General features: G+C 41.0%; 1 protein-coding gene and 1 long non-coding RNA gene across 2 annotated transcripts; both read left to right on the top strand.

The window, feature by feature from the left end:
• The first annotated feature begins 2651 nt into the window (after window positions 1-2651).
• Window positions 2652-4183, top strand: LOC117465841 (lipocalin-like). The gene is made up of 6 exons (XM_034108891.2): window positions 2652-2887; window positions 3103-3242; window positions 3504-3583; window positions 3675-3776; window positions 3856-3957; window positions 4042-4183. Exons 1-6 carry the CDS (start codon window positions 2795-2797, stop codon window positions 4059-4061), a joined length of 537 nt encoding a protein of 178 aa, XP_033964782.1. The 5' UTR covers window positions 2652-2794; the 3' UTR covers window positions 4062-4183.
• A 7564-nt stretch (window positions 4184-11747) lies between these two features.
• On the top strand, window positions 11748-13590 carry LOC117466007 (uncharacterized). Its single transcript, XR_004554232.2, has 4 exons — window positions 11748-11809; window positions 11907-12077; window positions 12325-12501; window positions 12870-13590. It is a non-coding gene; the product is annotated as an uncharacterized lncRNA (long non-coding RNA).
• The last annotated feature ends 519 nt before the right edge of the window (window positions 13591-14109 follow it).

The raw sequence follows: 14109 nt of genomic DNA, 5'->3' as shown, positions 1-14109 counted from the left end.
ACAGCTCTCAACACTCATATGAAACAGAACTGTTCTTACAATGTGTGTTGGAAGGTATTAAATTACTATGCATATTTTATTGTGTAAACACACAGCTGATCACCTGAGAGCTGACGTTTCATTCAGAACGTTTAAAAAAAACGACGGTCTGATTTCAACAACTCAATGTGTGATTATTATAGCAGTAATATTAGACACTAATAATACAGTAAACACTGTACATATTATTGTTTGTCCGTGGGATTAGGATGATCGGTAGTGAGAGCCGCTGCATTTTCCTCCGGTCGGATGTGATATAAAAACAAAGCGATTATTGTTGTTGTTGTAAACTCACGTGGATTAAATTTAGTGCATTCATTTCAACTCGCGAACATAGATACATTAAATGATCGCGAGGTTGACGATCGAACATCGTTTATTTGAACCTGGATGCATTTCCTGATCTAAAAACATAGCGATGGTTTTGTACTTACGCTAACGTGAATTAAACATTATTTTGTTAAATAAAAACATGGTGATGTTTAGTAAATGATTACATGTCTCTTACTTAGCACAGAATATGATCCTATCCGTGACATATGGATCTTAACAAATATCCGCTATATCAGATACCTGTAGATCAGCTGTTTATTTCACATGAGTTTCAGTGTGGCAGCTTTTCACGGCTCCCCCTGGTGGTTCCATGATCCATTGCAGCTGGTTTCATAATTAAATGTATTTATCAAGGGGGCGTTTCAAGTCCTGCGGGGGGTTTTACTTTTCAGCAGGGGCCCACCCCGTGCCGATCACGGACCCGCACGGGTAGGCGTCTGAAACGAAGCGCTACATCTGTAAGTGTTGCGTACATCAAGGTGTATCTTAAAGTATCTTGGTAGCAGAAAATAACTAAAATATGTAAGGTTATCAGAAAAGAAAAAAACTTTTTTTTAAACCTGCCATTAAAAGAAAGCAGATTCCTTACAAAGTACTTCATAATCTACCAGTTGTTAAGTGTTGCATACGCCAAAGTGTGTCTAAAAGTATCTTAGTAACACAAGAAAAGAGAAAAAAGCATTGATGTTAACAAAAACTGGATTGTTCCACTGAAATAATAAATACATCATTTCAAAAAAGTGCGTTTATCTGAATGTATTCAGATAAAGTATTTTGTTAGAATATTAAGTCCAAGATGGTTACATTTTACCCCCTAAACCATCTGTATTATATTTTTGTTTTCCTAATAAAGACAGTCACCTGAATTAATTTTGTCTCCATACCTTTTTATTTTTATTTTTTTTACATTTTGTAACAATCTTTAAACATTTGTAGAGAACAAACACTGTGGTTAAAATGAGTGTCTTTATGACGTCTCTCACACCGTTGGTATTTTTCTTGATACAGAGATAACACATTTTCGTAAGACAGCCTCGACACTCTTTTTACATAGGTAGAAAACACAATGCTTTTCTTTGAGGGGTCCTTAGTTTTAAATGATCTGGTGAGGAGGGTGTGACTTGTTATGTTGAGTGGGAGGCGGAGTCCTCTGCAAAAGTGAGAGTCTTTTTCACCAGTATAATGTCCATCGACTGTCTTTTTATTTAGTTTGAGCGTATTTCTATTTTCACCTTATTCCATCCCCCACTATCTGCTGGCGTCATAGCCACAGGAAGGGGTGGAGAAAAGGGGGAGAGGCCTGGGCTGGGAGGGGGCGGGTAGACAGTCTCACGTATAACTTCAAAGAGAAACCTAGATTAACATCAAAGGCTTATAACACACCAGTGTGAAATCACACCTGCCTGTTATAACACCTCACATCAAAGGGCAAACATCAAAGGCTAATTAGATTAGTCAACTCTGAGGGGACAGGGGCCAGACAGCATAACTTCAAAGAGACTTCCTTAATCAACACCTAGATTAACATCAGAGGCTTATATCACACCTTCCTGTTATAACACCTCACATCAAAGGATTAGACTACAAAGGGGTGTGTGGGGACAGGGGCCCAGACAGTATAACTGTTTTCCAAAATCCTATGGAGAATTTGCATTGCGTTTTTCACAAAGGAACCGGAAGAACTTTACTTCCGGGTTTTACGACGCGTCACTGCGGTTCTCTATGGTCCCAACACATCAGCCGTTAGCACACACTCACAGCTCACAGCTCCTCATATCTGTTCAGAAACTGGACAAAAGTTAAACATGTACAAACCACAGACTGTCTATGTCATGGCGAATACAGTCGCTGCTTTATAAATGTCTGTATGACGTTGTTGTGAGTGTGGAAAAATGACTCCCTTAGAGCAGCTGGCAATACCATATCCTGCAAGAGAACCCTCTAAAGTTGGTTTATAATACCCAGAAAGTTCTTATTTCATACTTTACTTGAAGTGGACTTAACAGGCTCTTACAGTTGATGTGACTTCTCCTTCCATGTTTGTGCTAAAGTGTAGATGAATGCGCCATATGGTGAAGAAATTCACACTCTCACCAAACAGCTGTTGATAGGCATGAACGAGCATTTGTGATGGAGGAGGGAAAAGGGAAGGGTGTTAAGGACCCTATTATGTAACCACCCTCTCTTTTCTTTCTTGACCTCCCTCATTCTCCCCTCCTCACCTCCCCCTCTTCCATCCACCAGTTGTGTAACGGCAGTGATTTGCATGCCAAAACGTTTTTGCAAGAGGCTAGCAGGAGGAGGAGACAGGAGGAGGAGGGAACAGGTCTATGCAGGATATAAGGAGCCTGCACCCCTACTATTTTACCTTACATTCATGAACTCTTCTTACTGCTGAAGCCCAGAACACAAAGGAGCAGCCATGAAGAACACACTGATGATGCTGGTCGCCCTGATGTGTGCGCTGACCGTCTGCGCTGACATCACACCGGCCGCAGACTTCGACCTGCAGAAGGTAAGAGACGGATTAGATTCTGCTGATATTCCACAAACAAATAAAGCTGGTTAATCCTGCAGTAACTGTGGTTGTGTAACATGTTTATTGCATGAGGTTTTAAGAGTTTAAATGAAATTATTCAATGTGCTGCTGTTCAGATAACCTCTCACCTACTTTGCATTGATAGATTTGAATGTATAAGTCTTTATTGACCCCTTCTGTTTTTATTTTAGATGTCAGGCAAGTGGTACACTGTCGCATTAGCCAACAACGCTAAGTGGTTTGTGAACAAAAAGGCAGGAATGAAGACTGGGACAGCTGTAATTGTGCTGACTGAAGGAGGGGACATGGACCTCACCTATGCCAACTTGAAGTGAGTGATCTCTATGCAATTATACTTTAAATCAATATAAGGATTCTCCTGGGGAAAAAGGAAAAATAAACTGACATGGGCTGACACTTACTGCATATAATTATTAAGTTGTATTGCTTTGTTGGTCCAAAAACCCCAATATACTGTATAATCAGAAAAGCAGGTATTTATGGGGAATATTCTCTGAAATGTTTGTATTATATAATATGATTGATCATCAAATCAACAATTCTAAAACAAACCTCTTCTTCAATATTTTAGAGACGACGGTTCCTGCTTCAGAGCAAATCCCACCGCTCAGAAAACAGAGACTCCTGGTCGCTTCACCTTCCACAGCCAGGGTGAGTAGAGCACAACACACACACACACACACACACACACATTTGACGTAGCGATTCAACAGCCTGACCTTTCTATTTCTGCTCTCATCAGACAAAGTCATGACCATTGTTGAAGTTGTGTACGACGACTACGCCCTGATGCTCACCAGCAAGACGAAGGAGGAAGTGTCTGAGGCCTCCATCGTAGTCTACAGTGAGTGAAGAGAGACACACTGTGTGATGGAATAGCTGTGTGATTTGGTGAAGGTGAAATTAACTCTGTGTGTTTGCAGGCCGCACTATTGAGTCCAGTGAGGTGGTGCAGCAGAAGTTCACCCAGCTCGCTCTGGAAGCTGGAGTCCTGCCCGACAACACCGTCATCCTGCCACAGATCGGTAATGCAGAAAACAGCACTTTCATAAAAAGTCATTTAACGTTTCCTCACCTATACTCATTGTCCTCATCCTGTGTTGTTACAGCAGAGTGTCCCGCAGTCTGAGGACCCCCTGCTGACTCCCCCCCCTCACTGTGATCTGCAACATCACAAAGCTACACCTGAGACGGTTTCCTTTCCTGCTGCTGCATACTAAAGAGCAATCCTGACCCTCCTTCAGGGCTCACCCCCCCCCCCCCCCCCCCATGAGTGTTTGTTGAAATAAACTTAAAGCCAGAAAAAAATATATTGTTTCAGTGTTAAGATTCTTCCTAGAAACGTCAACGTTTCAAATCTTTAGAATCATGAATGTCAAATCAATTTTGCAAATTATATTACACACATGATTAACAGGCATACAATTAGATCTCCAGGAATTACACAGGGGCTAGTTTTTTTTTAAACAGCCCTACAGACAGATTAAAGGGTTAATGTAATACTAGATTAGCTAAATACACAAACAAAGTTCTATTGTGGGCCTCTTTGCAAGTAATCACATATAATAAAGCTCTGCATAGGACTTTATTAATCAAACCAGGAAGGAGCAATCTTCAATTGTAATTAAACTGACACTGGACTCGGTACTAGTTTGACTTCTACCAAAATAAAGTACTTTTACTGTGTACTTTGTGAGTAATCCTCTGTCAGAGTCCCCTCCATAGTAGCCTACATAATGCATGTGTTTCTGCTATCTTTGATGAATGATAAAAATAAAATGTTACCATTACTTCTTAATGAAATTGATAATGGTTGACTTTGTATTAGTTAGCCTACTACTAACAATACATTGAAGTACTTTTACTGTGTATGTATTGAGAAATACTTTGTCAAAGTCCCCTGCTGAGAACAAAATCAAGCCACTTCTGCTAAGTTTGATGAGGGAATTATTTTTTGTTTCCATTAGTTATTCATGAGATTGATCCTGTTGGACTCAGTACTAGTGAAACTACCCCCACAAGTACAATGAAGTACTTACTGTGTACTTTCCCAATAATCCTCTGTCAAGGTCCCCTCATGAGTAAGAATGCATGTTTTTCTGCTATTTTTAATAAGCGTTAAAAAAACTTTCTTCCTGAGACTGATATTATTGGACAGAGTATTTTAAGAGGATGGTATACTATGATATCAGCAATACTTCCAGTCAGTACTCCGGCAGCAGCATTTTTACCCCTTGGAAAGTATTTAGAGACTATCCTGGATAACTGGTCCCAAATATCCTTCAGCAAAGTGACACACCCTGTCACTCTGGTTGGCCTCTTATGAAGCTGCTGTCTTTTAGGCTGCGGCCCCACGAGGACGAATTCGGTCGTTTGCGTTACTGTTTAGTGTCATATAGACCGTTCGGCCACACGAGGACGACCGAATATGGCACTAGACGACTGAGGAAACGACAACGGGTCCCAAGGTGGATAGAAAGGCATACGCAACTCTCTGGGGGGTCAAACGGCTCCGTGTGTGCGCCCTATACGGACATTTTCAGATCACTGATAGTGATTGCGCAATAGCCCCGCCTCTCCCCACCTCTTCTGCTCACCTCCGCTTACCCCGCGCCAGTGCTGAAGTGTTTCGCCACCAACAACAACAACAATGGCGGATCGCAGAGTTGCTATCGTGCTCCGGACGCTATTGACCATGCTACAGTTGTTTGTGCAACATCTACAGCAATAATGATGAGGCAATAGCCCCGCCTCTCCCCACCTCTGCTACTCACCCCCACGTCAAAGTAAACTGCACCCTGAATTCAGATTATTTATCTTTCTCTCGCGAGTGAAGTCTAATCTGACAGGACGGAGACACGCAGCTCTGCTCACCTGCAGCTCCTCCCGCTGCAGCAAAACACACACTTCAAGTCAGATCATCACCCTTAGCTATTTTAATTACCTCTCAAACTCCCTAAACTAGTTATAAATATGTTTATTTTTACAGTCGGCCGGGTCACTGATTACTGGATGAGCTGCTGCAGTCCCAGTCAACGCCTCCAGCACACTTCCAGTGTCTGACTCCATATGATATTGTCCTGATGCCCCATGATCACAAAATGACGACTCTAGAGTCTGAGTGCCAAGGACCTCATATTATGTCTGTCATTAATGTTACATCACCCATTATAACAGTTTTCATTCCCTTTTTCTCTTCTCTTGACTGTAAAGTCCTTTTCCTGCACCATTTTAAGGCTTCAAGAACAGGCATTTTAACTGTATGTGTTTGGAGAAATAACACAATCAATGGCCAAGAATTGTACTTTAAACTCTGAATCTTGTAGTGCTTGAAAGATTACACACTGACTAAGCCGGCCAAGTTATATGCCTTTTTTTGGCAACTATTTTAGGCTATAAACCTTTATTGACTAAATATTTTTGAATAATGTACTATAATTTAGAAAGGATTTTGTGACAAATAATTTGCAAATTAAACTTTTTCTCATTTGATATTTACATTTTTAAATGTTTATGTAACATAACTCAGACCGCAAGGGCATTATAGGTGTAGAAAACGTTCATTTATTAACTTCCACAAGGCACATGTGCAAGATGTCAGCATCTCAAACGATCTCAAAGCACAACACACAGAAACACTTCTTCTGTTCATGTCCAGAATAAAACAATCATGAACCATAAGGTGATCTGCCCCCTTGGGGTATAAACATGCATGTGCAGGTAGACAACCTCAGCCTTATGGTTGCTACATTCCTCCTATAGTTCCGTCTAATCCAAATATCCATTCACAGGTAGCAATAAGCTTGACTCGGACAAAATACGTCTCAGGATAGTTTGTCTTTACTTAAAACAAAAGGTATCAATTACAAACACATATTTGCACAGGTCAAAAAACTACGTTGCTCTGTTCTTCTTTTTCCTTCTCACACACAATCACCAGCAGCTGCCGTCGGCTATAATGTCTCGTAATCACAAAACAGCTGCGGTCGTCTATGCCGTCAATTCCACACGGCTGGTTCAAATAAATGATACAACACTATCAACAAAGGATTATAATATACAAATATATCAAATTATACATTTTAACATACCGTCACCTTCTTAAACTAATGGCCTAAGTCATATTTTAGAGAAAAAAATGTGTTTTGCCTAAATCATCTCTGACACACACACACAAACACACACACACACACACACACACACACATACACACACCCTGGTGACTGGACATCTCCTTCATAAAACGAATAATAAGGCGTAATAATCAATAATAAGGCAGTTTGATGTGCTTAGAGGTGTGTGTGTGTGTGTGTGTGTGTGTGTGTGTGTGTGTGTGTGTGTGTGTGTGTGTGTGTGTGTGTGTGTGTGTGTGTGTGTGTGTGTGTGCGTGCGTGCGTGCGTGCGTGCGTGCGTGCGTGTGTGTGTGTGTGTGTGTGTGTGTGTGTGTGTGTGTGTGTGTGTGTGTGGGAGGGGGTGTGTGTGTGTGTGTGTGTGTGTGTGTGTGTGTGTGTGTGTGTGTGTGTGTGTGTGTGTGTGTGTGTGTGTGTGTGTGTGTGTGTGTGTGTGTGTGTGTGTGTGTGTGCTCAGCTCTGTGTTTGTGTCTGTCCGACACAGGCATTTGTTTTCAAATGACCATGAACAGTAATTTACACACATCTGGCTAACTCCATAGGTAGCCTATATGCGGGTGTTCCCAAAATAAATTAGTTTAATCTTAATCTCGATGTAATGCTAAATGCTGTCGGACGTGCACCGGAACGAACGTCACTATCATAATATCTTATGAAAACAAATGCCAGTCACACACACACACACACACACACGCACGCACGCACACACACACCTCCTTCATAATGCACCTTCTCCTCGTTTTCCCAGCATTCACTGGATTATCCGTAAATCATACAAACAAAACCAAAACGTTGATTTATCTGTTTTCCCGTTTTGGTTTAAAACTGAATAACGTTGGTTTTTTGGTTTTCCGTTTTTCCGAAAAAACAAAAAACGACACCGGTTCTTTTTTAAACGTTGTTAATATGTTTTGGATGCATATTGTTCTAGTATTTGTTCAGGCTGTTGCATACAATTAGCCTCTGTTGCTACCTGCTGGTGAGTAAATATTCAAATCAGTTACAATTGACAACCGGTCCGCGATTTTCTTTTAATCTATCTGCCGGTCCTTGGCACAATAAAGGCTGGGAACCCCTGGCCTAGTTAATCTTTCACCAGATAACCGTTGAAAATGGCTTTTATGATGTTCCGAGGGATTCGGCGGCTCAGCCTAAGGTTTCAGCCTCTTGTGGGCACGAGAAAGTTACCGGTGCGCCAAGTTGGAAGAAGAGCGTACAGGAGACAACCGTTTGATTGCAGACTGTTATGTTTATGTGGGGAAATGGCAGTGCATACATTATTTGAGATATATTTCAAACTCGGACTTCATTTTAAGGACATGTCGGCCAGGGGTGTAGAGCTATTTGTTTAAGCACTGGATTGGCAAAACAGGAGAGTAAACCAGTCTGCCTTGATCTATGAATTCATGTCCGGGACTCTCACAGTATCTGCTGCCGGAAGCTGTTTTATAGAAGGAAAACCTCCTTCACTTTATGAAATGGCTGCAGGCAGCATCAGGAGGGAGCGTATACTCCGCCTTTGAGAAGTAAAGCACCAGCGGGTAAAGATGTGCCTTTTTACGCACCGCCTTCACTGTGTTTACCTTCATCAGAACAGCGAGTGACTGCAGGCTGCTACGTGTTAACCACACACACCACTGCAGACACCTCTGCACACATCTCTGCACACATCGCACTGCCCGATTACTCCCCCTTTTATTAGTTTTATAAAGGAGATGTCCGGTCACCAAGGTGCATGATGTGTTTGTGTATGTGCTCTGCTCAGCTCAGCTCTGTGTGTTTGGTGTGTTTGTGTCTGTCCGACATCGGCATTTGTTTTCAAATGACCATGAACAGTAATTTACACACATCTGGCTAACTCCATAGGTAGCCTATATGCGGGTGTTCCCAAAATAAATTAGTTTAATCTTAATCTCGATGTAGTGCTAAATGCTGTCGCACGTGCAACGGAACGAACAACACTATCATAATATCTTCTGAAAACAAATGCCAGTGTCTCACACACACACACACACACACACACACACACTTCATAATGCGCTTTCTCCTCGTTTTCCCAGCATTCACTGGATTATCCGTAAATCATACAAACAAAACCAAAACGTTGATTTATCTGTTTTCCCGTTTTGGTTTAAAAACTGAATAACGTTGTTTTTTTGGTTTTCCGAAAAACCAAAAAACGACACCGGTTATTTTTTAAACGTTGTTAATATGTTTTGGATGCATATTGTTCTAGTATTTGTTCAGGCTGTTACATACAATTAGCCTCTGTTGCTACCTGCTAGTGAGTAAATATTAAAAACAGTTAAAATTGACTATATAGCCTGCCTAGCTTTCATTTCCTGAGAAGTACAAATCTGCTGTATAAGGCTCAGGTTTCTCTTCTTGGGAAATGAAATGTATGGATTTTGTACGGCAGAGGGCGTCAACGATATTCCTTGTCGTTAATGAATACAATATTCTTCTCACTGTATTTAGAGCACCAGGAGGAAAACAAAAGACAGTCAAGGTTGAGGAATTCTAACCCAGTTTAGGTTTACCTGCTTTGTGGATAAAATGTCTTCACCGTTTATTTACACATCAATAGTTTCATGCAATTAAAAAGGGAGTCTTATTACATTTTATATTTAAGTCGAGGCACACCAAACACACCATTCTTTATGTGACCATCGCCTGATTTTTATTATGAACGACAAGAAGCAATAACGACAATAATTCACTTTGATGTGATACTGACCTCTCACCAGTGGGAGGCACTGTTTACCAGCAGCAGCAGCAAAGCTTCCTCAGTTGAAAATCCCTTTATGTTGTGTTTGTGGAAAATACGTTGTTTATGATTAGCAGAGGTGGGAATTATGGAGCTAATTTCCTGCCATAACTCCACAAACAAACTAAATGTTTTACAAATGCCTCATGATTCACTAACACAATGTGGTTTGCAAATACAAAACACCATCTTCAAACTAATGCATTTAGCTTTGCAAAGAAAAAACGTATCTATCAAACAAACACATAACATTTTTCTAATAAATCATGTTTCAGAGACAAATTCAGCAGACACAACTTTTTTTTACAAGTACATAACTTTTTCTTCTCATATTCTTTGCCACAAGTTCTTAAAATAAAACTGACACTGTTGCACTCGGTACTAGTTGACTGCTACCAGAAATAAAAGGTACTTTCACTGTGTGCTTTACGAGTAATCCTCTATCTAAAATAAAGCACAGCTATTGTGCAATATATTTGTATTGCATGTATATTTTTTATTTGTAAAAATGTCAGTTAAAGCTTAAAAGAATAAAGATATTGTTGTTATCTAAACGTTTGACCTCTTTCTTTTACATTTTGGATTCGAAACGGGGAATCGATAAGAACCGGAATCGATAAGCAGAACCGGAATCGATACATTTCCAACGATACCCATCCCCAAGGGTGTAACTTTGGTTTGAGAAGTGGGGGGGACACAAAACAGTAATTAAACATTAAGCAATTAAACATTTTCCCGATTTAATTTAAGAGATGTATGGATACAGCTCTCAACACTCATGAAACAGAACTGTAGCTATTTCAATAATCAAAAAGCCATAGAATATGCTCACAACCAATAACGCATATTTGATAAACTCCTCTCTCCTATCTTTATCTAATCTGCATTCTTTCTTTTAGTAATGCATATTTTACTAATCACTCCCCTTTCAAACTGTGTTTTTGATTTTATTTACTGACCTATAGTACACATTGGAATGATTTATTATCTTGTTTTTTACAACTAGGCCTATATTAAATAGATGGAGATATTTGTTTACATGTATGACCATTCCCTTTGAGACCCACTGAGATAACTTAGACTAAAGTTTACAATCGAATCACTCAGAGTCCTTTAGCTCCCTGAGCTGATGTTATCTCAGCCAATAGCTAATTATTGGTGTATTACCAGTTCAACAACCTTTTAACGATTGGGTTTAGTCATGTCTATCAGGTTTCTCACTCAGTATTGCCTTTTTGATGTGAATACTTGCTTTTTTGTTTGTGGATATATTTTTGTGTTTTTTAGGAAGAGTGAACATGCTTACTCAACAGGCCATGGGGTGGAACAGAAGGAAGAGGGACAACCTTCATCAAGTTTTAGCACACAGATATGTCAAAGTAAGGGCAAATTACAATTGTCTTCTCATCTGACATTACATATTTATGAAGGATGTCTGCAATGTAACCTCATGGCTATATACATTATGTTCTCCCTTATCCACACTTCCTCTTGCAAGTCAGATGGTGTCATGGAATGTTTCAACTGTTCTTCTGAAGGTCTTGTACTGAAAACTGGTGTTCTTTGCATTATGGTGTTGCATGGCGCTTTTGCTCTGACATTTTCTTTTTTTTGTAAAGATCACAGAGAGGGCAAAGGTGGAAGCTGCCAGCTTCAGCAACTTCAAAAAGGAGCACAACCTTGATCAGGAGACCATACAGCAGTGGGTGTATGATGTCAGGCAATGGGCGGTCACAGGTAAGACATACCACAGGTTTTCCATATATACATCTGTTAATTACTGTAAGTTTAGACATACAATATAAGTTGGCTATATGTTGAAACTGAGACTGTCACTGATTGTATCTCTTCTCCAATTGTGTTATTGTAACTATTTAGAGAGAGTGTACGCCCCAGGGTGCACTGAAGGACTGAGGGTGGATATTGAGAACATCACTGTCACTCTTTTGCGCAGGAAGCAAGATCTGTATCGTCAGCATGGTTTGTTGTCAAACGTAGTTATTGAAATTACACTTCAAAAACATACAAAAAACATTCTGGCACCATGACACAGTTTTGTTTCCGTTTCACTTTGCAGACAGCAACGAGGCAAGGCAAAGAAAGAGGAAGAGAATGAGAGAGCTGAAAAAGAAGCTTCGCGAAAAAGTTGTGCAATACAACACCGGAGTGTAGGAAGAACAGATTGACGAGGAGTTGGCTTGCAGTCTGACAGAGGGCTACATCCTACCATGGGAGAGGCATGCAAATGGTAGGATAATTGCTAGTTTGGCTTGTTGTTTTTTTAGTCCATACCAAAATATTACAGTTTATCATGGGGCAGAAAAAGCAATGGTGATACCTACAAATATATAATATGTGTTATTAGTTTACATTATAGAGAACCAATGCTATCGCTACAAAGATTTGTGTCTCAGAAATGAAAATCATTCTGTAATAATAGAATTTATGAATAAATATTCCTTGTCCACTACTCCATTCCTTTCCTCAACCTAAAGGCAACACCTTCAGGTTGAAGAGGTCTGTCTTTGACCAGGTAATGCTGGTCAGACGTTTGGAGGAGGAGCAGAGCATCCTGGTGAAAGAGATGTCGCAGCACATCATGTTCCTTCTGAAGGAAGTGCAAGAAGTGGAAGCACTGAGAGGACAGACTTTGGAGGGCATCAAAACCAGCAGTATGTCTGAGATCTTAACATTTGAATATTTTCATCCACTCTTCAACACATTGCATGTCTTACATAAGTAGAACACATCTGTCACTGTGTCAGGCCGAAGTGAAATAGTAAATTACTGAAACTATTCATCATCAAGATCATAATCGATTATTTTCTGTCTATTGACTAATTGTCAAGCACTATATCAAACATTAATCAACATATCCCATTTGGCACCCAATATATACTAACATCCTTCAGTTAGATAAGATGGATTTACCTACTTTGTAGTGTTTTTACATATGCAGCATTGTACAATGCAAAGAGATTTACAATTGTCATGGTTTGTTTACATTGAGCCCTTTTTCTGTGTGGTTATTCCTCTACAGATTTCGGTGACCTGACAGAGGATGCTGCACATGGGCTCAAGAGTGTCCTCAGTCGGAGGTGGCACTTCCTCAAAAGCCAACACAAACAGGCTGTACATGCGGTGTAGCCGCTTTGGAATGCCATGATCTTCAATTACAGCAGGACATTGAGGAGTCGGATGACAATGACTACACTAGCCCTGAGTCTGAGGAAGAAGACTATGGAGTCAGATTTGGGTCAATATTCTAGCGCGTAAAACAAGCTACTCACGAGCGGAAAATGTGCTTTTACACGCGCATAAAATGACCCTCGCGCGCAGATTAAACCCCAACGAGCGGCTCTGAGCCCGCGAGCGGCTCTGCGCTCGCTCGCGAGAGAGACAGTCTCTATGGAACGCCCTTTGCGCCACAATTCACGCGTTTATTCGCGCGTAGTTTCGCGCGGATTAACGGGGAGGTCCGTTTATTCGTGCGAAACTACGCGCGAATAAACGGGGAGGTCCGTTTTATAAACGGGGAGGTCCGTTTTATAAACGGGGAGGTCCGTTTGAGTTCAAAGTCTCAGTAACCAATCAGTGAAGAGCAAAACCAGACCAAAGCAATCTGTAGATGAAAAGTTCCTGACATTGTGAGGCTGGAAATTGTACATTATACCAGCTTCAGGGGACTATGTATTAATTTGGCTTTCAATATAATAAATATATCAATCAATATAACCTGCCTTCATTGTTGTCACAGTCTTAAGGAGAACCCAAATGCAGCACTCGAGAAACCAAGGAGAATTGGTAATATCCTTTATTGGAGATTCCACTGGATCGGAGGAATACCAACCGGGCAGTATAACGCACCGGAGGACAGCGGGCAGAAGGTGAGTCAGGGACAGGCAGAGGGTCAGGGAGTAAGCGAGGCGGTCAGCGTGGATACAGGCAGGGTCGGATAACAGGCCAGGCAGGATAGTCGAGGGACAGGCAGGATCAGGAAACAGGCAGAGCAGGCAGGTCGGGGACAGGCAGGGTCGGAACCGGGTAGGCAATCTAGTGTTGAACGCGGGAGAGACAAGCATGAGGCAAAGTACAATCTGGCAAAGAGTGTGTGTCAGGTGCGAGTTTAAATACTGGCAGAAGCTAATGGGTGCAGAAGAGAAAGAGAGTGAGTTAACGAGTGGGTGTGGAAAACAGGTGAGACAGGTGAATGGAAAACTACTGGTGAATGATGGAGCAGACTATGACAGAACCCCCCCCTTAATGGACGGCTCCTGACG

Source organism: Pseudochaenichthys georgianus, chromosome 20 (genome assembly GCF_902827115.2).
Source record: "Pseudochaenichthys georgianus chromosome 20, fPseGeo1.2, whole genome shotgun sequence".
NCBI lineage: Eukaryota > Metazoa > Chordata > Actinopteri > Perciformes > Channichthyidae > Pseudochaenichthys > Pseudochaenichthys georgianus.
Note: the sequence above shows the minus strand (reverse complement) of the source record. Positions and strands in the feature narration are given on the sequence as shown.

Excerpts from the sequence above, each read along its gene's own strand:
- LOC117465841 (XM_034108891.2), top strand. The coding sequence starts at position 2,795 with ATGAAGAACACACTGATGATGCTGGTCGCCCTGATGTGTGCGCTGACC. Across the intron at positions 2,888-3,102 it reads CAGACTTCGACCTGCAGAAG|ATGTCAGGCAAGTGGTACAC; the intron begins GTAAGAGACGGA and ends TTTTTATTTTAG. Across the intron at positions 3,777-3,855 it reads GGCCTCCATCGTAGTCTACA|GCCGCACTATTGAGTCCAGT; the intron begins GTGAGTGAAGAG and ends GTGTGTTTGCAG.